A 26,976-nucleotide genomic window follows, 5' to 3' on the forward strand; every position below is an offset into this window, starting at 1 on the left:
AAAGTTCCTATGCCTACAACCAGAGGACCAACAAAAGGATTCCCAAAGTATTTATTTTCATTTATTAGTCTATAGTTCCTTTGTGCAACCTCATTCTTGGGTATATGAGATGATGATATATAACCTGAGAATGCCTAAGGCAGCTTGCTAATTGGTTCAGTGAGCGCTCTTGAATTACAAGTGCTAACCTACACACACCAGACAGTACCTGGAGAACAGGTTATGAGGTAACCAGGTAATCAGCACGTGCAGTCGTGGTGTTACTGTGTATCTGAAATACACTGCTTACTATTCTTTTAACCATTAAAGGATCAAAGGAGCTTGGTGAGAGACAGTTGGGGAGGGTATATGAGTGTGTCACAGCTGGCATTAGCAAGCAGACATACATTGGTTTCTGCTATTGTCATTTCTATTAAACAGAGGTTGCACATTGAGAGGCAAGCAGAACTACCTTGTAGAAAGTAGACAAGCACACAATTTTAGGTGCTGCTTTCCCCAGAAATGTCTAACTGAGGCCTATTTTTAATTGATGTTTTTCATGTGAAATTGAGCAAGTCCGAATTAAAGTATTCTCTCACACAGTTCCAACTACAAAAGATGTCCTATAGGAAGGGCTTGCTTTGTTAAGCAGTATAAAAGTTTGCCAGACTGGTACCCACAAAGGAGAACTAGCACATCCCACCACACTAAGAAACAAGATCTTGAATAGTTCTTCATTTCTTCCTGGTAGATTGTGCCCCATGGCTCAGATCCAATTGGCACTTTTCATGGTACTCAAAATCTATTGGCGGAAGTGGCTATCTCACCTCTGAAAAGCAGGTGATCCCAAGATGTTACTTTAAAGCCCTATCTTAAAACTGATTATCTAATTCACATCTTTCTATCAAACTTTGTTGCGGCAAAAGGGAAGATGAAATTACAGCAAACTGATAGCAAAACACAACCCAGAAAGTTGTTAATGATATTGATTAGCATAGCAGCAGATAAAAAGAAAGCAATCACTATTATGGATCATATTTTTAAGAATTATTTTAGTTATAATCTTCTCTTTTCCTGTGTCTTTAATAGTTGCCTAAGACATAGAAATTCAACAAGAAAATGATATGACATTGCTGTGTCTTCCATACTGAGAAAATACATGCCTGTTGAATTTCTGTCTGTTACACAAGTGTTAAAGGCACTTGAAAAAAGTCATACCAGCTTTCTTTATGCACCAATGAATGTGCAAGTAGATACTAATTTAATTTATGCAGAGATTTCTATACCACAGTTCTATTGAATGATTAAGCCCCTGGACTTTTCTTAAATTCTCTTGGCTAGTTTAGAACCAGCCAGATCCAGCAATCACAAAAGCTCTGAGTTTCCATACATTATATAATGCTCTTAGCATCTTGAATTCCAAAACACTGAGAACATCCAACGTGACTGAACTCAAAACACAAATCACAGAAGTGCAAAAGCCACATGGGAGAGGACAGCTTTCCCACATGACTCGGCAGGTGATTGTTATGAGAATTAATTCCTCAGGACATTTTGTTCCATATTGGCATGGCTCTTTTGAAAACTCAGCTTGAGGACTTAAATTTGGACCTAAATTATTGTGAGAGAAGATTCCCTCTACAATTGGAAAAATAGCATTTGGTACAGTCAGTATAAGAATTAGTAGCAATTTTCTCCACAGACATTGTTATGTAGAGGGGCTAATTAGAATTGCCTTTCAACATTTACTTATGCAAGTCTGCTTCTTTCTGAGCAGTCCTAGGTGCCACTATTTTTCCTTGTACCTTTTTGTGTTGGGTGTTATCTGTCCTAGATTTTCTTGTGATTTTTTAGTAACAAGTAGAAGGATCATAGTCCTCAATCAAATTTGGAGGGCTGAGGAAGAATAGATTATTGGACTTGCCTTTCAACATTTCCAGCACAATCCTAATCATGTCTATGCAGAAGTAAGTCCTATTGAATTCAATCAGGCTTGCTCTCAAGTAATTGGTGTTAGGATTATAGCCAAAGTTATGTAAGTCAAGGTTCCTTCTGAGATATAGGTGCCACTCAATTTTATTGCTCTTTTATGTGCAATATGTTGGGCATGATGCAGTACTAGATTTTCTAGTGACTTTCCAGTAACAGATAGCAGGCTCATAGCCATTCATCAAATTCTGAGGGATGAGGAAGAATGATTCCTAATTGTTCCCAATACTCCCTTTCAAAAATGCTGCAAGAGTTTCTAGCTTCAAAGAAACACACTCACTCACAGCCTACCTCACACAGGAAGGGAACCACTTCCTCTTCCCACATTGATAACTGGTTATGCAAATTGACCAGATACTCTGTGTGTGTGGTGCTGGTGTTGGAAGAGACCAGAACAGCTGCAGTTTTACTACAAGTTGTTTCTTACTCCAAAGTGTTTTGGGCCCAAGAAACATCATTAAGGTGGGAAATGAAATTTATAAAATTAGGAACGGTCTGTATCTCTACAAGATGTCTTGTGAGATTTGCTGAAACCTTTTTAGAATAGAATAAGCAACATCCTGAATAGAAAGAGGCTGACCCAAGTCCGTTCTTAAACCGAGGCGCACTTTCCCTAATGAAGCCTCCAGCTGCCGGTGCCCTCCACCGTTTGGATTCCGTTCTTAGACCGAGGTAAAGTTCTCAAACCAGGACACTATTTTTGCGGAGTTTGTAAACCGAATAGTTCTTAAAGCAAGGTACACTATATAGAGAAATAAATATTAAAATGGTTTGAAAGAATACGGCTGAAAGTTCTTCACCAACTTTGGGGGATAGTGCCACAATTCCAAAAATCTTTATCTTTGAAACAGCTAGATTTCTCATTTGTGTAGTTTGGCAGAACAATCCAACCCCCTACCCCGATCTGCTGTGGGATTGGAGATGTCTCTCCTCCCAGGCCTACCTGGTTCTGCCAGCTACTGCCAGTGCCCCATTCTGCCTGCCCAATAGTGGACAGAAGCTACCACTAGCAGAAGCAATTCAAACAGGGCATTTCAGAAATTGGGACTGGGCCATCCTGTGTGGACTCTGCTGCCATCACGTTACAGCAGTGGGCCCAGTCTAGGCCTCTTTGCTGCAACAGCCTGGGAGCTGGCACAGCAAAGGGACACCTTCCATCCCATCCTGCAGACGCTCTGGGGCTGTGCGCATGCACTGCACCATTACATCAGTCCCATCTGCTGCCAGCCAAGGGTTGGCACGGCGCCCTAAGCGGATAAATAAATGTTTTCCTTGGAGAAAATAATTTAGAAATTGTCTCAAAACATTTCACCATGGAGCATACTGTGTTGTTCTGTTTACAAAAGCTATAAAATGCTGAACATCACCCCAGTTTGGATTAGGCATATAACTAGTTACATAATAGTAAACATTGTTTTTTATTCCAGAATTGAGCTGCATCTTGTAAACCTTAGCTAATGTAAGGTTCTTCTTGGTTTATCATGTAAGGCCAGGATCCAAAGAAGCTGCAAAAGTTTCGAGTGCCCAAAGAATCTTTGGGCTGGTATTTCTTGAACAGCAGCCCTTCATATAACACAGAAAAACATTTTTCAATCAGAGGAATTTCAAAACTAGCTTATGGCATGGCATGGGACATGCCTAGAAAGAAAGAAATGTGCCCGTAGGCACACTCAAGACAACCTTGGGCATGCTTAAACTGGTTCAGTGGATCCTGCCCATTAGACCTGAAGTAAGCTTTAGAAAATTTATTCACATATATACATATTTTGGCAATTATCCACAAGGGAAGACATGCTTTCTCTGCTCATCCCCACAATGCAGATATGAGCTGCTACTTTGCACCACCACATGCACAGTGTTAAAAGTTTATGGATGCTAGGCTCCTATTGAATTATGCTTTTGAATTATGGTGCTGGAGGAGACTCTTGAGAGTCCCGTGGACTGCAAGAAGATCAAACCTATCCATTCTGAAGGAAATCAGCCCTGAGTGCTCACTGGAAAGACAGATCCTGAAGCTGAGGCTCCAATACTTTGGCCACCTCATGAGAAGAGAAGACTCCCTGGAAAAGACCCTGATGTTGGGAAAGATGGAGGGCACAAGGAGAAGGGGACAACAGAGAACGAGATGGTTGGATAGTGTTCTCGAAGCTACCAGCATGAGTTTGACCAAACTGCGGGAGACAGTGGAAGACAGGAGTGCCTGGTGTGCTCTGGTCCATGGGGTCACGAAGAGTCGGACACGACTAAATGACTAAACAACAACAAAGCTCCTATAATTCCCAGATTCATCAAGCGTTAGAATTTAATAAAGACTTGAGGGGTTAATCCCTGGATCTAGATAGTGTTAAAAGTGAATTGAGCCATGCTAGCTTCCTTGTGAAGTGATTGCCATTGAGGAAATGGGCCATTAAAGGATCAAAGGGGCTTGTGAGAGACAGAAAATTGGTAGGGTCCCCTGCCCACAACAGATAAAGCTAGAGTTGAGAAGTTAGGAGTGATGTCACAATAGAAGAAAGGCAGCTAGCTCAAAAGCTAGAGAGGCAGAGCAATGCATGGTCTCTGTTTGAATCCAAGGCTGCAGCTATGGGAGGAGCAAGACCCCCTTAGAGTGTTGATGCTGCAAACCCCTCCCTCACAGACCCAGGTTCTATATATGTGTAAATTTACCATATATCACAAAGGCCCCACAGACTCTGCTGTGCCTCATCCCCAAAAGGGAACAAGAACCCCAGGTGAGCTCCTGAAATCTCACACCACTCGGGGACTGCGGTGGTATTGTGGCAACGATATTACAGCATATTCACATAAATTGTGCGCTATATTCCTTCCATGAACAGCAACATGCTGTTTCAGTGCAAACCCCGTAAAGTAGCCCAATGGCAACAGGTGTCCTGCCATGATAATCTCTTCCTGCTGCCATCCACTCGTAATCTAGTATAAAACTATCTAGTCCTACATTAGGCAAATTAACCTAACAAAGACTTGCATCTATGGTCACTTCTGCAGTGGGCAGCCTCTGAAGTTGGTTGAATTTCAACAACAAAGTCTGGGGGTGTGGTGCCATTTTTTATGCTGTTAATTGGGGTGACTGACCCGTTCCTCCACATGCAGCTACTGGGTGACCTTGGGCCAGTCACACTTCTTTTAAGTCTCTCACCCCCCCCCTCACCTCACAGAGTGTTTGTTGTGGAGGAGGAAGGGAAAGGAGAATGTTATCCGCTTTGAGACTCCTGAAGGGGAGTGAAAGGCGGGATATCAAATCCAAACTCTTCTTCTTCTAAAAGGGAAATTGATCAATGAGGGGGAACCCATGTGAGCAATGGGTGGTGGAGGAAGACGCAATTAACACCAGTAATAACCTCTAAAAGGTGGTAAGAACTGAAATGGACTGGCTTTTCCTACCAGACAGTGTTGTGGAGTCAAAGGGAGGCTACTCTGGCACATGAGTAACGGTGCACCATGATAATGGACTCTGCCACTACAGCTAAGTGTATGGAAAATTTATCACAGTTCCAGAAATTCTTGAAAAATTCTTCATTCAAAAGCAGAGTACAATGCAGATGTGAATCATGCTTCTCAGGTACAACAGGCTTCATACTGCACATCTTTCATATCTCTGTCACCGTTCCCTCCGCCCCAGATCCAGGAATGGTAGTCTCAAACCTGCTACCTTTCGGGAGTGGCTCTCAAGTTGCTGAACCTCATCTACACCTTTACTTCCCTGGTTTGTATCACTTCCTCCCTGACATCAGAGCTTCATCACTGCTACTCCACTCATGCAAGAGACAGCATCTCTTGCCATGTCTTACCTGCATCAATACTGACTACAAAAGCAATGTAGACTTTGGTCACCTTCAGACTCTCAGTGTTTTGCAGGAGAGATTTAAGTACATACTGTACTAAAAATTTATGTTTGTGCAATACAAGTGAATTAAAACACTCAACAGCAGTTGGTGAGGAGGGCACAGCACTGACCCCCCCCCCCATGGTCCTATCACCCTTCTCCCAACTGGTAAGCAGTATTGGTTCTGCTATGCCACCCACCCACCCACCCACCCAAATTACTCCTGAAAGTGCGCTTTTTAAAAAGGATTTTTTGTGGTTCGGGAAGCAATGGGAAAAGGCACTGAAAAAGGATGGATAAATGAATTGTCAACACTGCACAAGCAAACCATTATGAATCCTCAATGTTGTATAACCTCCCTGCAAACAAATAATGAATGCTCAATAAAGACTGGGAATAGTCTAATCTCCATGTAGGCTTTACGCTGGCAAATCCGAGTGAATTTTCAATGAACAGGTCATAGTGAAGGAGTCCCCATTCAGAACCAATGTCTATTTTTTCCCTAATTGATGCCCTGAATTTGCAAAACAGCAGGCAAACTCCATACAGTCTTTATCATCAGGCAGCCACCTTCACTGTACCTTCACCTCTTTTTGGTGCCTGCTAAAAACACTTTTGTTCAGACAAGTCTACCATGTAGAATGTTTACACGTGTGTTATCCCTTTTTAAGGTTATCACCGATTATAATTTTAAAGTTTTAAATAGCTGCTTTTAACTGTATTTTATAATTATTTAATTGTTTTTGGAAACTGCTTCAAGGTTTTTTACAATCAAATGTTATGACATAAATAAAATAAATCACCATATCCCCAGGAAAGCTCTAGTAATTTTGGTATCAGTACAGTAGTACTCTGATGTGGCACTGATATAAATACGTACATTTAAACAGACTATCAAATAATTTCTAAACAAAACTGACAGTGGAGTTCTTGTTTTAAAATACATGAGATTTGTCACTGTCACTGATAAAAAAAAACTTCATAAAATACATTTTTAAAAATGGAAAGAGGCAATGACGTTTAAAGAAGAGACTGACGAATCACAACAAAAACTGCTAGAAAGGTCTCTGAAAGCACCAATCCTGACCCAAGTGTGTCAGATGTCCTTGCCATAAGGACCATTTTAAAGCTGTATTTTCCCATACACATTGACTATGAAGTTGGTTAAATATTAGCTCAAGAGCCACACAGAGCAAAGCTTCTGGAACCTTCCCTAGAATTCATGCATCTTGTACTCACATACAACTTTCTGATATATGGAACACACGTCTCCAGCTATTTTTAAGTCAATCGTTATAAGTAATTAAAAAATTAAGAAACATATTTCAAAAGTGTTCCTTGATCTCAGGCCTAACCCTGTAACCTGAGCACAGAGGATGGCTGGGTATTGGTCATTCCAATGCACAAGAAACTAAATCAATGTTTCCCAAACTTGGGTGTCAAGCAATTTTCAGACTACAGTTCCCATCATCACAGACTACTGGTCCTGCTAGCTATGGATAATGGGAGTTGTAGTCCAAAAATTGCTGGAGACCCAAGTTTGGGAAACCCTGAATGAAACTTTCCATTATATGGAAAGGCGGCTTATAACAATGGAATGTAGTTAAAGGTAAAGGTACCCCTGCCCGTACGGGCCAGTCTTGACAGACTCTGGGGTTGGTGCGCCCATCTCACTCAAGAGGCCGGGGGCCAGCGCTGTCCGGAGACACTTCCGGGTCACGTGGCCAGCGTGACATCGCTGCTCTGGCGAGCCAGAGCTGCACACGGAAACGCCGTTTACCTTCCCGCTAGTAAGCGGTCCCTATTTATCTACTTGCACCCAGGGGTGCTTTCGAACTGCTAGGTTGGCAGGCGCTGGGACCGAACGACGGGAGCGCACCCCGCCGCAGGGATTCAAACCGCCGACCTTTCGATCGGCAAGCCCTAGGCGCTGAGGTTTTACCCACAGCGCCACCTGCGTCCCCGGAATGTAGTTGCTACATGGCTAATTTCCAAATCATTACCTTAGTGAGGAAGAGGAATCAATGAAAAGATTATGAAAGAGATTTAGCACTTGGAACACCTTGTGAAGCCCTTTGAAAATGCATGACGTCACAAACAGCTGTGTCACAAAGAGCCCTGAACGTTTCACTTATTTAGTCTCTATATAAACACTGTATCACAACAGATAATTATCAGCTTTGGCTCTTACATATTTAAATGACTGTAGCCATATATCATGTGATGATTAGAAACTATTTACTCTCAACTACGTGCTTCTTCACACCAGCGTATAACATATCATTAGTCTGCTCATGACATTTCCCCAAAGCATCTTAAACACTCTGTGGGCTGCGTCAATCAGACAGTCAACTCTCACAGGGACAAAGAGCCCACAACTCCCAGACAAGTAATTGTCTGATATATGATCTATATGTGATGGGCTGCAAGCACAGCCCCAATTCAGCAAGAGGCACTGCTCTTGCAACCTTGTCTAACCCTCACAGCATTCTTGGCAGGCACAGGAAAGGGATTCATCATGCACACAATGATAGGCACAAATCAGCCTTTATACACCGTATATTTCACAAAATCTTCACGATATCTTCAAATTCCATTTAATTCTATTTAATTCACTATTCCAGGCAAAGAGATAAAATATACAGTTCGGTCAGCTCTGGGCCTAGCCCTGATAATGGAGAAAGTATATGTAAATAATTTCACCTAGAAAAAGTAGAGTCAATGGAAACCACTGCAATGTAATTAGCTAAACAATTAAAAAACACAGAACGGCTTTCTTCCTGCATAAAATGAAGAAATAGTTAATAATTCTTCCCTTTCTTTCTTATTTGATTAGGTACATAAAACCAAAATAAACAGACAAACTGGAAGGTTCCCATCTGTTGGGTGGGGATCGTTGACATGATTTGATATTCTCAATGATGACAGGACTGTGCAGAGGAAGAGATCATTTATAGGGACCACTTGCTTGGCTAGAACCTTTTGAGAGCTTCATTTACAATTTCACAAGTTGAAGAAACCACAAACACCACACACCTTGTAACAATCTGATCCAACACAGAAATGTCGTAATAAAAACATAACTTTAAAATAAACAAAAATAAAATAGAGTAATATTCAATCATCCATTAGAATGCGATATTACACAATAAAAATTATCAGCAAATAATAATTAAATGGAAATTCACTCTTAATACAATAAATAATTTCTAAACTATAACCAATAAAAAACAACAGCAACTCACCGTGCATAACACAATACAAATTGAGAAGCACAACTTATACACACAACTTATAAAATTATTATTTTTAAAAATTTCCCTGACCTCCTCTCTTCCCAGCTGCTTCTGCTGTTCCTAAAGTCATGATCTGTGAAAGGCTGCTAGGGCTGGAAGGTGGGGTAAGGCAGGTGGAAAAAGCCATTGTCTGATGGCCAGCACAAAATCTGGAGCAGGGAGGTCCAACATGGCCCAAAAACCAGCCCTCAAGGCCTTTGTTAGCGGCCCTCTGCAGCATTCAACACCCCCTTGTCCCTCCTGCTGCCTTCCTACAGCCACATAAGTGAGGTGCTGGGCTTTGGGAAGGAGGCCTCAGGGCTCTGACAGAATTCTAATCCTCCAAAGCCTAGTTAGCTCTTTCCCTGCTTTGAGAAGAAGGGAAAGCTCGAGGACCCTGCCAGAGCCTCTTGCATCCTTCCCAAAACCGGGTGCCTCATTTTGCCAGCTTTGGGAAGGCAGCTTGAGGGCAAGTGGGGGGGGGGGTCACATTTTGGCCTTGCTCCAGCCCCAGAGTGAAAAGGCAATGTGCGGCCCACAATTTCTCTGTCAAAATATTATTGTGGCCTACTTGGTATTAATAGTTTGGCTGCCCTAAACTGGAGAGCTACTGGTTCCCCATCTCTACATTTATGCTCCCCCCCCAAAAAAAATTTCCTGAGCTGCATTCCCCCCCCCCCCTTTAAGCTGGCAGCCCTAGTAAGATGGTGGCCATTTTTTGTTTTCTGCCCAACTTAGACTGTAAGGGCCTACCTTCTGTACAGTTTCTAACTTTCTGTTATTGTTGTTTACACCACATAATGATAATAATGATAATAATAATGATAATAACGTATTACCAGTGCTATTTTTCCGGGAAAAGAGGTGCTGGAGCTCCCCGTGAACGCCTCCCTTGCTCTCTTATAACGGTGATGGCTCCCACCTGGGAGATGCAGGAACTGAATTCTAGCAAATTCCGGCTTAAAAAAAAAGTCCTGTGTGTTACTATTACATTATCAGCACCTGCTGTCATTCCCACCCATTTCTGCCCTACACTAAGGGGGTAGGCGAGGCGTGAAGGCGCTTGTTTTAGTAATGGGCAACCGGCTTCCTCGGGTGTCCTTGCCACGGTTCGTTTGTTTTTGCCCCATTTCATCCTCACACAACCAACCTGCGGCAGTAGATGAGAGGACTCTCCATCCTTGGAGGTTTATAAACGGGGGGCGGGGGCGGGGGGCCACCTGTCGGGGATTACTTTAGCCGAGATTCCTTTGTTGCTCGGGGTTGGACTAGATGACCCTAGGGGGTCCCTTCCACCTTTACAGCCACAGGGTTTTTGGCAAAGGCGCCAAGACCTGCCAAAGCGCCCGAGGAGGGATTTGACCACAAGGGCAGTTTTCAGTAAAGCAAAAACACGTATTTGAAGTGAGGGAGGAGGAGGAGGAGGAGAAGTAGCAGTGAAGAAAATAAAAGGGAGGGGAGAGAGAGAGAGAGAGAGAAGGAGGAAGAGGAGGAAAAGGAGGAGAAGCGGGCTTCCCACCCTGGCGAAGCGCTTAATCAGCCACGAAGAATGAAGCGCCGTTGCCGCCGCTTTTCACGCAGCCGCGCTCCCTGGGCGTCCCTCTCCCGCCTCTGGGGGCGCTGCGGAGGCGGAGGAAGCGCTTAAAAAGGGCCCGAGCCCGCCGGATGGCTGTTCAGTTCCGGGCGCTTTTACGCACAGAGACGCACGCGCGCCTGCCCGCCTGCCTTTTGAGCGACCGCGCCGAAGTTTGGCCCCGCTTCCAGCCACCGCAGAAGGACCTGCTTGCTTGGTGTCGCCTGCCCATCGGTCCGTTCTTCCTTCATCCGCGCCGGCAAGCCGCCGCGATGTTAGCGCTCAGCTCTGCCCGCCGCCTGATGCTGCTCCTGGGGCAGCCTCAGCAGTGCCGGGCCGCCGCTGCCTCCGGGGAGCTGCTGCTGCTGCAGGTCTCCTCCGAGGGCGCCCTGAGCCGCGCCTGCCGCCGTGCCTGCAGCGACCACAAGCGCGACGACAACCCACTGGTCTACCTGGACGTGGGAGCGGACAACCAGCCCCTTGGCCGGGTGGTGTTGGAGGTACGCGCCCCTTCCTCCTCCCGGGGCTGCTTAAGCGGGGGGCGCGGGGTTGGCGCCTTCCTGCGTCCCTGAGGTGCCCTTGGAGCCTTTCGGGGAGGGCAGCCGAACTTGTTTTATTTACTTATTGCATTTGGAGTCCGCCTTTTCTTCCCAGGAGCTCAATGGTTCTCCACCTCCTTCCCCGTGAGGTGGGTTAGGCAGAGAGACGGTGGCTGGCCCAAGGTCACCCAGTGAACTTAATGGCTGAGTGAGGATTTGAGCCCTGGTGCCCCCATATCCAATTCTCTAACCGTTATACTGTCAGGGGCTTAGCTTTGCTTGGATCAGCGTTGCTAACAGACATCGCTGTTTTGTTGTTGTGTAAGGGATCCAATGACACTTATCAAAACTCTGCAGCTTGGAAGGGAGTTTTCACTTTGCAAGGAGCCGGCAAGAAAGTCACCACCTGTTGAATTTACAGTCTGCTTGTTACAGTAGGGTTGTTAAATATTTTTAGGGCTAACGCCCTCTCCCTCCCCATCAGCAAAGCTCTTGCGTCTATAAAAGAAACAGGGTGAAAGTTCTTTAACTCAGATTGTTGAATTTCTTCAGGGAAAAATGGGGCCCCAAAGATAGCAATCTAGAGAATACCCATTAAGCTTTTGTACTACTGAAGAGTGTAGCGTTGACTATTCGTTGCTTTTTTTCAAGGTGCCTTTTTGGGATGTCTCCTTGAGCCAAGGGCACTTACTTAGAATAAATCAACCTGCTTTGTTCTAAGCAAATGGACTGTAAACATGATTTAGCAATTAAGGATTTAGTTGATGAAAATATGGGTCCTTCATCCCCTTTTGATGTATTTGTTGATGCCAATACAGTATGTATATTCCAAGATAAAAGTTAACCCCATTCCTTCTCAACAGAGTTCTCTTGAGGGAAGTTTACTTGTTGGAGGCATAAACTGAGATATTGGCATTTCTCCAGAGAAAAGGGAATTCTGTAACATTTGGCAACTACAGAGAACCCTTCTTTGCATAACCTTTGTTGTAAGAGCTTGACACAGCCATAGGATGGCACCTTTTGAATTTGAGATAGTAGGGAACAAACCATGAACTCATATTTGTGTCAAGACAACTTGATCAGGAATTAATTAAGTTCAGGTTTGGGCATGTGCCCTACAAATGGGAAAGATATTTTTTATTAGAATTGTGAATTCTTATCTATTCTAAAGGTGATTTTTCTGGGGGAGAGAATCCCTCCCCCAAAAGGATTGCTAGTCTGAAATGAATTCTTTTGGCGAGCTTAATTTAGTGGCTTACACTGAGAGTATTAGAGAAAGTGATATCTGTGTAATAGAATTTGGGGGAGAACTGTATTGGACAGGCTAAAAGAAGTTGTTGAAGGTCTTTGGTCCCCCATGTATTGCTTGGAGACCTCAGGGTCCTTCTCTTTTCAGGATGTATAGCAATGACCCCACAGGTACACCAAAGAGAGATGCTGTTTCCCCTCACTAACTTAACTCCACTTATTGTTGACATCACCTTTGATTTAATATTCCAATAGGGATTATTGGACAACAAAACTTACATACACTAGAAACATGGTTGCAATGTTGGTCCTAAAGAAAATGAATAGGGGAAGCAAGTAAGATGTTTTCTTTCGGACCAAATAATCTTCAAAATATTAGGCGCAAACTGCAGGACTTGAGTGTGTGTGTGAAATAGGAGTGAAGTTGATGTTTTTATCTATCCAGGTCCCCGTTGATTTTTCAGACAAAGCAACCATTCCTATCTGAGTCAACATGTTATCAGAAAAGAGGAGCCAAAATGATCAAAGGGATGGAGCAACTCCCCTATGAGGAAAGGTTGCGGGATGTGGGATTTTTTTAAGTTTAGAGAAAAGGCAAGCAAGAGGGGAAGTGATCAAAAATTATGCATGGAGAGAGTGGCCAGAGAAATGTTTTTCTACATCTGACATTGGAATTCATGGGCATCCAATGTTGGGAGATTCAGGACAGATAAAAGCACATCTTTATGCAGCACATGGGCTGTGGAACTCGTTTTCCCACAGGTAGTGATGGCCACCAACTTGGATGGCTTTAAAAGATTAGACAAATTAATGGACAAAAGGGCTGTCGGTGGCTACTAGCCATGATGGCTGTGCTCTACCTCTACAGTCAGAGGCAGCAAGGTTCCCAAATACCAGCTGCTGGGAACCACAGGAGAGAAGAGTGCTCTTGTGCTCATGTTCTGCTCCCCAGTTTCGCTCAAGCATCTCTGGTTGACCACTGTGAGACCAGGATGTGGGATTAGACAAGCCTTTGGCCTGGACCAGCAGGCTCTTCTTACATATGCCCATTATACCTTTTATGATAAGGATAGTACAAATACTGCAGTCTGGAAATGCTTGCTCGTGATTGGATCACACTAAATTGTTCCAAGGATATTTATGGAGATGATATGAAAAGACAAATAGGTGCAGCAACTTTTATCCAATTAATACTTTTTTCTGAGATATCCTTGAGGTATCCTTTATAATGTCAAGGCTATCTCCAAGCGTGGTTGGACATGACAAGTCAAAATCACTTTCACGTAAACAGGAGCAGAAGCTTTTTGAGAGCCAATTCTTTTTTACTCCATAGTATCTCTGTGCCCCAAATCCGATGTTCACAAATTTGAGGTTCTCAAAAGCACAGACATGTTGGAAATCAGGCATATGTGTTTAAAAAAAAATGTTAGTAGGCTACACTTGTAGGTTGCAGGTCTGAGCAGCTCACACCTGAAGTAACTGTCAGTGATCTGATTAAGCTCATATGCACACAGAGATGGTATTGTATAAAAATTAGTTCTCCTTTGTTTTTTCCATGTACCTTTCTATAAGATGATCTTAAATGCTTGCCAAGTCATGCATATGGGAATCTCTTGGGAAGGTTATGTGGGAGAAGCATTCCATTGTAATCTTCCCACAGGCAATTACATGCAGGATCACTTCCAAGAACCATGAGTGTTAAACCCTGTGTCATTAAATTGACCTAATGACACCCTCAGGTGATTGTGAGTAGGCTCACAGACAACATCACATGATGCTAAGCAAGCAGGTCACAGGCAAGGGTGTTCAGAATAAAAAAGTTATACATTGAGCTAGGGCTGCTTCTTCTGTAATCTTTAACAACTCCTTCTCCAGTGCAATCTACAGTACTTAACTGATGAAAGGATATAATGCAGTAAAATTCCATGTTGTGAAATTTCTATGCTGTGTGTGTAAATCTTCACACATGGAGATTTGTTGCCCTTCCTCTTCCTTTTTAGTTTCAAAATGAAACTACTGGGGTTTTTTTTTAATTGTGGGCTGTTTGTAATAGGCTTTCTGAATGTGTCAGAATTTGGAAGTTGGTGAATGCTGGTGTAGCTCTGGTTTCTAGTAATTCTGCTGAGCTGACTAATTTTTCATAGAATCGTAGAATTATAAAGTTGGTACTTGGTGCAGGTTAGATCTTTTTGCTTTTAGCTAATACTGTGTTATTTTGTTTTGTTTTTTGAAAGAATGGATTATATATTTTATATTACATTGGATAATGTGTTTTCTCTCTCTCTCTCTCTCTTTCTCCTCCTAATAGCTGAAAGCTGATGTGGTGCCAAAGACTGCAGGTAGGACAATACTTTTGCCAGTTCCTTATTGAATTTTCAGGGTTATGTAATGTTGGTAAGAAAATGAAGGGAAACTGAAATGCTTTTTCTGAAACAAAAATAGTGTCTTAAAGTTAGTCAACAAGGTGGTTGCAGGGAAGGCGTATAAAGGAGATCAATTTTTTTCACTTTATCTTCCCTGTTTGTAGCACAGATCCTTTCCAGGTTTGGTTTTGTGTATTACATACTCCCAACTTTTTGGAATCCTAAAATTAAGAGAATTGTTGAGCGAGCCAAGTTCATATTTTACGTAAACTTGAGTTTTCACTTGAATAGTTCTGTTGATTCTACTCTGCTCCTAGCCAATGTTGATCTTTTCATTTCTTGCTGTGTTTCCTTATCCACACTTGCCTTTTGCCCTGCTCATTCCAGGCCCATGTTCTCTCTTAAAAGCTCTGTGTCCAAGCTGCTTTTGTTGTTGTTGTTCTTTTGCCCCAAACTTTCCCTGCAAAAACCAGCTCTTTTAGCATTTAGTTGGAGCAAATATCAATTCAAGATTTCCATGGATTACTGTTTGGATTACTGTTTGATTGAGCTCTAAAGAGAGGGTTTTCATGGGGCAAGCTCTGGAGCAAAAAAGAAGAGGGGTTGCTTGGGCATGGAGCTTTAAAGGAACATTATCTGTATGAACATGCACTTACGTCCTTGTTTCATAGACACTCATGACGTGACCAGGGCTACAATCCTATACCCACTCTCCTGGGAGTAAACCTCATTGGACTCAGTGGGATTTAATTTCTGAGTAGACAGGTATAGGACTGTGTTTTAAATCAAGTTCAAGTAGACCTACCTGTTTAATTGAGCAACTGTAATTGTGAGCCTTAGTTTCTCGTCATTCTGTGAGTCTGTGTGCCCATCATCAATTCATTGCTGTTGATTTTTAGCTGTGCAAAAATACATTAAGATGATAAGCTTGTGCAAATATTGGGCCAAATCCAGCATCTTTTTATATTGGAATCCTGCACGTGCAAGAGTCTCCTGAGCACAATGGAGCGTGCCTGTGTGCTTGCATAGTTTCCCCTCTTGCAGAAGACAAAGGATCCCTAAAATGTGGCAACTATAATTTTTTCAGAGGCAAGTAAGAATTTCCAAGAAGGGTAATTACAGCCCAGCTGTATCTATTGGCAAATACATTTAAGAATAAACAACAATACTGTGGTCAAGAGCTTCATGGTATGCCTAAAATATTACCACCAAATGCACTAGGATTCTGCTGACAACTCATTGTTGTCTGCAGTCCTTCATTCTTCATGGGATGCCTTGGTCCTGACCCTTCTAGACCTGCCTTAGTGTATGGTGCAGGAAGTATCTGTGCAACAGGGATGGAACAGGGCGCTGTGGGCATCCTTTTAGGCCTGAGTGCCAAGGTGCAGCATTGCACCCCAAAACCTGTTTTCCCCTCGGATGGTAAGCCTGTTTCTGAGTTGGGGTCTATAGTTGGGGATTGACATGATGGAATGCATATGGAAAACTAGCGCCCTGGAGAGAAGCGTTACCTGGAATAACCTTTTCTCCCTGATTTTCTGTGTACATTCAGACATGTCAGCCTCCCACCACAACCTGAAGCGGTATAGTCCAGACACAAGTTTGTCACCTTTCCTTAGGTTCTCCATTGAAGCTGAAACTCCGTTGAAGCTTGCGAAATTGCACAGCATTGATGTCAGCTATTTGCATGCCTAAAATGTCAAGGCCCTTTTGCCCTTACAGATTTCAGGTATGCAAATCTCAGCAACCAGGAGTGGCAGGAGGAGGCTTATAGTAAATGTAGGAATCATTGCAGACACCCTGGTATAATTCCCCCCACAAAAAAAATCTTTCTAAAAATCTGTTCAGAATATTGCATTGAAGCACGCTCTATTGGATGGATTGTGTTTTCATTGCTTGTATAGCTGTACAAAGTGTTTTGCCATGGTTGTCAAGCTTCCTTGTTAGTAACAGTGCTGCCTTCTCCCCTTTCCACCCTAAGAAAATTTTAGAGCGCTGTGCACTGGAGAAAAGGGCTTCGGATACAAAGGATCCACCTTTCACCGAGTGATTCCTTCTTTCATGTGCCAGGTAATTAAACTGGAGGTTTCTACTAAGCCACTTGAAGTTTTGAAAGAGCAGCTGAAGTGTAATTGGAAGAAATACAATTTCCAGGAAAAGCCTTTGCTGCAGCACTGGAAAGTTCTTGCATTGTATCCCTGTGTTCAGCAGCAGCAGCAGCTGTCAAGTTGCCATGTAATAATCTTGTGAATTCTCAGAAAGTCTGTACACCTGGGTGGTGGAGCTAGCATCTTACAGGAGGCAAACTGACAGCTTCTGCAAGTGAACTCTTTCAGCCAGCTGTGGAGAGTTGTCTGTCTTAGGAGTTCAGCTGTATAAGAAGGTATCCACTTTGCATGTTTGTGGATATCCTGGTTGCTAAATCATTCACAGACTACCTGAATCAGGGTGAGGATTTAATATGTAGCAGGGCAAGTCCTTTATGGCAATCTGCTGAAAGTCAGTCCCAGCAGACAGATGTGCGAATCAAAATAAAAGGGAGGTGGAAAACAGGCTGAGAGATACTTTGTTAACCACTGGCTAAACCAGGACTTGAAGGAAAATCACTGCCCAAAGTGCTGTCCTCCAGCCACCAGGCACAATCAAATAAAAGAGAGAGACGGAGCATCAGTAACAGGCATGACACCTTCATTTCCCAAGGAATGAAATGAATTACTTCCATTTGTTTTCTGTCGTGTTCTTTCTCCAAGGACCTCTGGGTGGTGGAGCAAATAGCAGTGAATTTCACTAGGGCGAAGAGGGGACTTTAAAAGCTGCAATTTACAGTGAAGCCTGGAAGCTGCGATTGGTGTAGTTAAAATTAAGTTAAATGAAGACATAGGCAGATCCCAATATTTCCCTTTCCTGTGTTTACCTCCATGATTTCTATACTCACTGGAGCCTCCACAAGAAGTTTAAGCAATGTTTGGGGATAGGGTGCTGTTTGTTAACTGCATCTCTGGTGCAGTGTTTTCTGCCAATATGTGGCATTTCAAATGCAGGAAACGGGTATATCAGAGTATTATTTCAACACTGCATCTGAAAAGACTTATACATCTAGAAAGTTGGTAGAAAATCATTGTTTAATATGAATAAATAACAGGTGTTGCCCAGTTTGCTTTGGGGGAAGCCTTACGAAAACAATCCTAGTCTGTTTTACCTCTGCTAAAACAAATGGCTGTCTCACTAAAGGGACCATTTGTTAGGAAAAGGGCTGACTGTTTGTGTGGAATTGTAATGAGCTTTGGTAGGAGAAAAACCAGCAGGTATATCTTTTGTTCTTGATCTCTGACCTCATAATCTTCATTACTGTTTGCATTAATAGAATAAATATTTGAAAGAGAAATATCACAGGTGTCTTTTAACTGCACCAAACCTGGGAAGAGTATACATTTTTGCTGTATAATTGCAGTTAAATTAGCTGAGTCAGCAAACTGTTTACCTTGAAGCATGTGTGAGGTGGCAGTTCCTTCTAATTTGGATGCAGATGTGTCCCAAATTTCTGTAAAAAAAGGCACAAAGGATTTTGGTTACACCCAGAATGGTGGAAAACCTGTGAACCTCCAAATCTTCTTGGACCTTCCATCAGCCTCAGTCAGCATGGCCAATGGTTAGGGATAATAGGGGTTGCGGTTCAACAACAGAAGGAGGCACAAGTTTCCCCACTATGTATCCTGGATTTAAAGAAAGGAGACAAAGTTAAATCTGAGTATCTTCTTTGCTGTGGCCTAGAGAATTGTGGTTTTTCCTATTGCACATAGTGGGTGCATTTCAACTATGTATGTAGCCAAATGGCTTTGAATGCATTTGAGATGAAAGCCCTTAAAATAATTACATCTTGAGTAACTGGGCTTCAGATTCTTGAAACCAAACAGTCTGCAAAGAAGCAAGACTGTGTTCCTGTTCTACTCAAGCCTTAAACCTTTCTCCCCTTCTTCTTTTTTTTGGTATAATATTGCCTTCTTCCACAGCTGCGTACTTTTTCTTCCTCATCTAAGGCAGTATAGGACTGACAGTGGTGCCTGGTTAGGGTTAGGGACAAATATCTAAGCTGTTTAATGATGGGCTGCAACCAAAGTGTCTATTTTTCTTGTTTGCAGAACGTGATGTTGAAGGGAAAGAGTAGTTCTTACATGCAAATAGTCTTCCTTCATAGTGTTGAAATCAGAAGGAATATTTGTCAGTAGGTGCTTGTGTCACAGTATCTATGACAAACTTCTTCCTAACTCCTGCCTCTTATCTCCCTCCCACAGATTCTTAGGAGTAATATTTTGAGTTTATGATGTAAAGTTCTCCAAGCAGGCACCTGATCTTAAGCCTCTCTTAAGATTGTGGCATTCATCTTCTAAACTCGTAGTAGGAATGCCTGTCATTTCATAACTAAAATGTGAAGTCACCGTGACGTAGCTAATTGGCAAAATTAGAGGTACTGAACCTTGACAATTTAAATGCTCCTAAATTATAGGGTGTGCTTTCACACTTGTTCAGGTATAACCAAGATATTGATGTAATTATTTCCCAGTTCCTTCCAAGTATAACCCACTGTTAATCATCTTAGGAACCATTTTTCCTCTAAATGAAAGTGTACTAGTTTTTCATTGGGGCATGACGGCAGCGACCCTGTGACAACAAACCAAGCATGTGATTTTTCAGTAGCAGTTTTTGATCTTTCCTGGGGTGCAAAGTTGTTGTTGTGTGATGCTCCGAAGTCCTTGTAGGTGCATTAATCTAGGCCAGCATTTCCCAACCTGTTGCCTTCCAGGTGATGTTAGAGTACAGTTCCCATCACTCCCCAACCAGCTTGGCCAATGGTCAGGAATGATGACAGCTAGGGCTGGATGATGTTGAATTTTCAACATCACAGTGTACCGCGAGCCAGACGTCACGGTGTGGCTATAAACTGTGATGATGAAAAAAAATCTGCATTGGCCCCAGCTGGCAAGATGCTGGGTGAAACTGCCACAGCTGAGCTCCATGAGCTCCTGCCCCCAGCGGAGCCAGCCCTGAGTCCCCCTGGGAAGGGCAGACTTCGCGCTTCCCAACTGAGCAGCCACGATCCTGCTCCTCTCATGCAAGCAGGAGTGGGGTTTGGGGCTCTCTTAGCTGGGGGGGGGGAGCACTTTAACAAAGCCCCCATCCCACCGCTGCCTCTCCCTGTTGGAGCAGGTGGGAGGCAAAGGGTAGAGGTTTGCTTAGTGCAGGCATAGGCAAACTCGGCCATCCAGATGTTTTGGGACTACAACTCCCATCATCTCTTGCTAACAGGACTAATGGTTAGGGATGATGGGAGTTGTAGTTCCAAAACATCTGGAGGGCTGAGTTTGCCTATGCCTGGCTTAGTGGGTCCAAGGCTGAAGTGAGATTTGAAGTGTGAATTCACCTCATTCGTAGGTCATTCTTCTAACCACCCTGCAGCGCTAGCAACTTTGATGTTTAAAACCACTTTAAATACAGTATCTTATATTGTATGTACTATCTGGCCATAAGTTAGTTAGCTAGAACAGGCATATGTTGCTATGTGTATGTACTTTGACAAAACTTGTATCCCTTCCAGGGTGGCGACTTTACAAATCACAATGGAACAGGTGGCAAATCAATATACGGTAGTCGGTTTCCTGATGAAAACTTCACCCTTAAACATATCGGACCTGGTAAGCAAAGTTTCCCTTCTCATATTTCAGGTTTTTTGCATGTTCTGTTTGCAGAAAGGGATTGTGGAGGTAGGGCAGGCCCACGCTTGAATTTCCAATCCTATGTTGAAGTTGTTGATTGTATGATAAGCTCATGAGCCAGAAGACCAGCTTCTGAGAATGACTAGGGCATTTCTGGGCCTCACGCCAATGTCTGAAACAGATAAAGATTTACTTGCATTGGTATTGTTAAGCCTCAAGTTCTAGGACAGAGCTTTTAAACAAGCATAATTAAAACGCCATATTATAGCCAGGTAGTGGTAATTTGTTGTCACTTATTAGTTGTATTGAAATTGACAGCCACAATTTCCCAAAAACTCAAGACTGCATGAGTTTGTTACTCTTGTTCAATAGCGAAAGAAAGAGATGGCACAGGGCAATATTCATATGCTCGTTTCATCCTCAGAATTACCCCATCAAAAAGTAGTAGTTAAGTTGCAGTTCTGTCTGATAGGCTATTCTGTCTCGGATATGCTATTCATCCTTTTAACATCTACATTGTTTAATTAGAATAGGCTATGTATGTGGTGTTGCCATTTGCCAAGCTGAGCTTGGGCTTTGTTTGTCAAAAAACAATAGAGTCCGCCGGCTTATAGACAAGTGAGAAGAGGTAACCTTGGATTCCTGGCAAAGGGGATAGAATTACTTGGTCCCTCTTGCGGAAATTCTTTCATAAACCAGAGCCAGTGTCTGATTCTTCCAGTACAATATCAGATCTTTTACTGCATGCTTACAATGGCATGTTTGGTGAACTCTCGGTGGAATAGCATTCTCTTGTTTTTTCAAATGCAGGACCTAAAACAAAGAGGAGACTTCATGCAGAAACTCCTTGAATGGCCTGTTAGGTTTTTTTGTTCTGTGTTCTTGTACAGTGAAGTTACATTGCTGTCTTGATGTTGTTGCAGGTGTTCTCTCAATGGCCAACGCTGGACCCAACACTAACGGATCTCAGTTCTTCATTTGCACAGCTAAAACTGATTGGTAAGCATTCTGCAAACACACATATGGAAGGGCTTGTTTTTGTAACTAAGCTTTGAGAAAGCTTGGCAAATTGCACATGTTTGTATTCCTTGCTAAGGAGCATGATGGAAGCAAATGGAATTGTATAGGTTGTGAAAATGACCTATAGCAGCTTTATACATTTTTAATAAGCAGTTAAGCCCCATTGCTTTAGAGGGAAGTGAGAGGCAGATGAGGATCATCAACCTGAGAAGGTAGCCTGTCTAGGAGAAGGAAAACTCTGATCCTAAACCTCCTCTGCCTTGTGGGATATCTTTGGGAGAAGAAAAGGCTAAGTAGCAAATCCTACATAAATCCAGAGTGAAGTCCCTAAGACAGTTGAATAGCGCCTTGTATGCTTCCTTCTGGCAACTTCTGCAGCCAAGCTGGTGCCAAATGTATTGCTCTGCTTTCCTTTGAACCACATCGGTGAGGCCAAGAGGGGTTTTTTGTTGTTTGGGCAGCCTAGGACCCCCAGACACACTGCCCAGGCTTGTGCCCCAGGAAAGGACACTGCTATTGCAGTGGTTTGACTTCACTCCCAGCAACACACTCGATTATTTCTCGATACAGACCGATGCCAACAACGACAAAAGCTGTTGCACTGGCTCCGGCTAATTTCCATTTAGAAGTGAGCTCCTCCTCAAGTGCTTCCTGTAAGTTCTGGTTTTAAATTAGAATACCTTAAACAGTACAGGATTAGATTTTTTTAAACGTAAAGTAGAACTCTTCTGTTAATTGTCAATAATGGTCCCATTCAGAAAGAGGGTGATGCCATGTTATGCAAAAGCAGATGAGGAAAAGCAGCCATAAAAAGCCAGTATAAACGCTACAAAGGAGACGTGTGGGTTAGAAAACATTCACCCAACCCCTAGAAAGCTCCATTTCTGCCTATAAACGTTTTGGTGCACCTGTAATAGGAATAGCAAATATATACTTGTATAGCCACATACTGAGAAGAGTCAGATAGGTACAAGCCTCAACACTGTTATTTAATTCTGCCAAAGCATAGATAGCATTGCTGTCTCCCATACGTAACTTTCCTACATGCCTAATGCATATTTGGAGGAAAACAGGCAGAGCACTGCATCATGTTTTCCTGCCTGCTAGTCAAACACTTAATGAGCACAAAGTCACTCCCATCGTCACATGTGGTGAATCAACGCAATATGCAAGTCAGAGAGTGCTAGAGGGCTAGAGTGACTTTGACTAACACACATCCCATAATGAGTATATAAGAATGAAAATGCCTTGAGTTGCTTGCTGGCGTTTGGTAGCTTTAGCACATGTCAGGTTCTGAGCCTTAACTGTTTGGTTGATTAGGCTAAACGCCATATTTGGGATTTGACAGGAGACCTCTGGTATTTTACCTGCTCTCCTAAGGGCTGGGTCAAATAACTTTGCACTGAATATGCAGACTTTAAATCATGTCTCACACTATCCATCAGCCTGTGTCCGTGCAAAAAACGTTTGTGTAGAAGCCCAGTGCCCTCTTCTCACGGTCCAGTTCTCACAGAACATTCTAGAGTTAAATCTACCTTGTCCAAAGTTCTGTGATGCTTCAGCCTATCCACTGCCACTTTAAATTTAGTTTTGAAATAGTACATCTCTCCAAAGAAATGTATTCAGGGGGAAAAGCATGTCGTCTTTCCTAGCCCACCCAATTTTAAGCCTTTGACTGAGAGTGTCTGGGTATCTTTTAGTCTGAGAAAAGTCTTGCACCACCACCCCAGAAAGAAGTGGAGTAGAGCTTCGCAAAGATTGTTGGATCAGAAGCTGAGATAGAGCCCATGTGGACTACACTGAACTCAGAACTATTGAACTCTGAGTGCTGCACCAGTAGGGTTGAGCTACAGGTTGTCCACACATCCATCTGCTCAGAAATGCCATCTCTAGGCACAAGAGCCCTCACAGAGGCATATCTGTCAATTTTTATGCCACATCAAAACAGTGTCAAAATCACTTCAAGCTTATGGTTTGTAATTCTAGCTTGCTTAGATCCGGGTTTCCCAAACTTGGGTCTCCAGCTGTTTTTGGACTACAATTCCCATCATCCCTGATCACTGGTCCTGCTAGCTAGGGATGATGGGAGTTGTAGTCCAAAAACAGCTGGAGACCTAAGTTTGGGAATCCCTGGATTAGATGTTAACAGTGGTGGCTCCTCAATGCCAAGCTGATTGCTAAGCTTCTTCCTGGTTTGGTATGATTTCTTCTTTTTTTTTAAGTGTTTCTGGCATGGAATAAAACCTTTTCAGTAAGAAGAAAATTATCCCGCGTTTCAAGTCAACTCATTCTAGATTCCTTCCCATTCATACTGCTATTTTCTTTTGCCGTTGCCCATTATTCTTGTTTTTATTGCAGGCTGGATGGGAAGCATGTTGTGTTTGGCCACGTGAAGGAAGGGATGGAGATTGTGAAAAAGATTGAGAGCTTTGGCTCCAAAAGTGGGAAGCCTTCAAAGAAGATTGTCATCACTGACTGTGGCGAGCTGAAATAAGTCGAGATGTGGGAGCCTCTGGCAAATCACTGATGCAAAAAAAGGAATCTGCGTGAATTATTACTTGCACATTTCTCATCTGGATAAGACTTTGTACTGATAAGGATACTAACTTCTTGCTGAGCCATGATCAAGGACAATAGAAGTATATGAAGAATTTCAGTTTGGAAAATTCGTTTGATCTCACATGACCATATTCTGGTTTTTTTTGTTTTGTTTTTAAATTGTACTACTTTTTATTTAAGTGTTACACTGAAGGTTCTCTTCAGTGCTTTATAATGGAAAATACAAGAACAATGGCTGCTAGCAAAGATCTGCTAAAAATTATCTGAAGTAGCTTATAATCTGAGCTGGGAATCTTATAAGATTCTTAGTTAGAGTGGGGAGTAACTAAGTTTCTTACAATTTAAAGATTATCCTGTGGTCTGGTTGAACTTGAACTCTCCTGTTTCAAATGAATGTATTAATGTATGATCTCCAGCATTTGTGGAACAGCCGTCAGAATATGGGTAGCTAAATGATTAACTGATGTGACTTAGGAGTTCAGCTGATTGATCAAGGTAACTTAATGAACAGTACTCTCTCCCCTCCCCTTACTGAGAAAGGTGCTAAAGATCCATTTTATGCAAGGGTACACCAGTACTTGAAGTACATGGAATTGGTGGATTTCCTACTTCTAAATTTCTTCCAGTCTTGGACCATCTAGAACTTTTAAGAAAGGGCAGAATTAACTAATAACTACTTTGACTGTTTAGAATGTAATGCTTGTGACATGCTACTGTTAGGATTTGAATCTGGGAGCATGTTACCAGATCAGCCAGACATTCTGAAAGGAACTAGCCATACTTACATGACATGCAACTGTGAACTTTTTAAATGGAGCATGGGAAGGCCTTTCTTATAATGATTTATTATTGTTATTATTTAGCCCTTCTCTACTGTGATGGATCCACTGTGAAAGCATCTCACTGTGTTCCAAATATAGTAGGTCTGATTTATGTAAGAGCTGGTATTAAATACGATTTTCTGTGCTTTGATTTAAAACCAGAGTAAGTAGCTGAGAGAGGCTATGGAGATTGATAGAATCACGCAAGGAGGGAAAAGTTGAAGCAGTGGATTATTTTCCCCACTTAACTTGCTTCAGTCTCCACTTGAGTTACAGGAATGGAAGGTTCAGCTGAAGCAAGCTGAATTTAGGAAGAAATACTGAAATGATAAGGAGGCCCTTTGGCCCATATTCTGGATATATCTACACCAACACCATTTTAAATCATAAGTCTCCCTTACCGCACTATCAAATAATTCTTAATGTTGGATGAGTGTTTCTCATCCCCATCACAGATCCTACAAATTCCCATGGTACCCTGTGGGAAGGGGGGATGTTAAATTTCTGTGGTGTAGGTATATCCTGAATCACAGGAAAAGTGACTCACATAATTGTTAGCATGTCGCTTTCTCTCAGGTGTGTTCAAAATTCACTGCAGGCCAGCAGTGATGAACTTTTGAGCACAGGTACAGAGCAAGGAAGGATGGCTGAAACATCCTGAGATTCCCTGTGCTTGCACGTGATTCTGAAATGGCCTGTTGAAACAAGCTGATTGATATGTGTGTTCTTGGAGCTGGCTCCTGCTTGTGGATAGCACATGGCTTCTGTTGAGGCGGAAATGAAACGGGGAACCTCTCATGGCTCTTTTTAACCAGACCTACCTTTTTAATTTTTAAGTACATTATAGTGAATGGCTATTGGGAGCTGAATCTGAGCATTTGGTAAAGTAAATATATAAAATGTGAATACCCTTCTATGATGTGAGTGGTTTTTCCCATAGTAGGTAGTATCTCTGCAAGTTGAAAATACTATTTGCACTAGGCTCGTGCATGCAGTGAAAGGTTAATTTAAAAACAAATAGGATACCTCCGGTGAATTGTTCTTGCATTCTTTGAAGTATATTTGAAATGCTAGCAATCTTAACTTGTTTGGCTTAGGTCGAGTATCAATAACTGGTATTTTTGTTACATGTTCGTTTTTGTATGTGTAAGGTCATTAAATACCTTTTTGTAAAAAGTGATGGTCAGTTTCTTTTCAAAGTACAAAGGGAAAAATAGCTTGAGAAGAGGTACAAGAGCAGCTGCTTATACTAGGTTTATTGCCATTGTCCTGCTTTCCAAATACTGGCCACATATTGCAGGTCACCAGCACAAAGCCTTCATAAGTCCATCTTTGTAGCTGTTGTTGACGTACAAAATCGGGATTGGTGAACCTGTGCCCTCCATGTTGTTGGACAATAGCAGGCACCCCCAACCTGTGGCACTCCAGATGTTTTGGCCTACAACTCCCATGATCCCTAGCTAATAGGACCCGTGGTCAGGGATGATGGGAATTGTAGGCCAAAACATCTGGAGGGCCGAAGGTTGGGAATGCCTGGATTATAGCTTCCATCATTCCAGGCCATTAGCCATGTTGACTGGAGCTGTTAGGAGTTGGTCCAACAAACTGTTAGAGCAGCCTGCCTTAAGAGTTTGGATTTGATATCCCGCTTTATCACTACCTGAAGGAGTCGCAAAGCGGCTAACATTCTCCTTTCCCTTCCTCCCCCACAACAAACACTCTGTGAGGTGAGTGGGGCTGAGAGACTTCAAAGAAGTGTGACTAGCCCAAGGTCACCCAGAAGCTGCATGTGGAGATGTTGAACTACAATTCCCATCACCCCTAGCTAACAAGGCCAGAGCTCAGGGATGATGGGAGTTGTAGTCCAACAATATCTGGGGACGCATAGGTTGAGAACCTCTGTGTTAGAGGATCACAGGCTAGCCACCCCTATGGCAGCCATTGCTGTTTCTTCCCTTCACTTGTTGGAAAATTGCCTGAGTTTCTGTGACGTGCTGCTGTTTCAGAGCCATATGATATAAAAGCACTTATTTGTTTTAGGTGGTGCTGCATTAG

The 26,976-nt window shown here is 42.7% G+C and overlaps 1 protein-coding gene and 1 long non-coding RNA gene across 6 annotated transcripts in view; one reads left to right on the plus strand and one right to left on the minus strand.

The window, feature by feature from the left end:
• Window positions 1–4,586: 4,586 nt before the first annotated feature.
• PPIF (peptidylprolyl isomerase F) lies at window positions 4,587–26,097 on the plus strand. Of its 5 annotated transcripts, none has more exons than XM_083738525.1 (6): window positions 4,587–4,700; window positions 14,756–14,786; window positions 16,792–16,880; window positions 20,404–20,500; window positions 21,445–21,520; window positions 23,900–26,097. In XM_083738525.1, exons 3-6 carry the CDS (start codon window positions 16,872–16,874, stop codon window positions 24,033–24,035), a joined length of 318 nt encoding a protein of 105 aa, XP_083594651.1. In that variant the 5' UTR covers window positions 4,587–4,700; window positions 14,756–14,786; window positions 16,792–16,871; the 3' UTR covers window positions 24,036–26,097. The 5 variants fall into 5 exon arrangements, 2 of the variants coding, with proteins under 2 accessions (XP_083594651.1, XP_083594650.1); XR_014564047.1 differs by lacking the exon at window positions 4,587–4,700 and adding an exon at window positions 10,614–11,160 and having other exon boundaries at window positions 16,792–20,035; window positions 20,170–20,500; XR_014564048.1 differs by lacking the exon at window positions 4,587–4,700 and adding an exon at window positions 10,614–11,160 and having other exon boundaries at window positions 16,792–20,029; window positions 20,163–20,500.
• LOC310844406 overlaps window positions 15,038–26,976 on the minus strand; it is a 28,409-nt gene continuing 16,470 nt past the window's right edge. Inside the window, exons 3-4 of the long non-coding RNA XR_014564089.1 lie at window positions 18,292–18,351; window positions 15,038–15,709 (exon numbers count right to left, since the gene is read on the minus strand). This is a non-coding gene — a long non-coding RNA (uncharacterized lncRNA). The remainder of the gene's footprint in view (window positions 15,710–18,291; window positions 18,352–26,976) is intronic.

The sequence above is a fragment of the Podarcis gaigeae genome (genome assembly GCF_964106915.1).
Source record: "Podarcis gaigeae genome assembly, chromosome: 5".
Lineage (NCBI taxonomy): Eukaryota > Metazoa > Chordata > Lepidosauria > Squamata > Lacertidae > Podarcis > Podarcis gaigeae.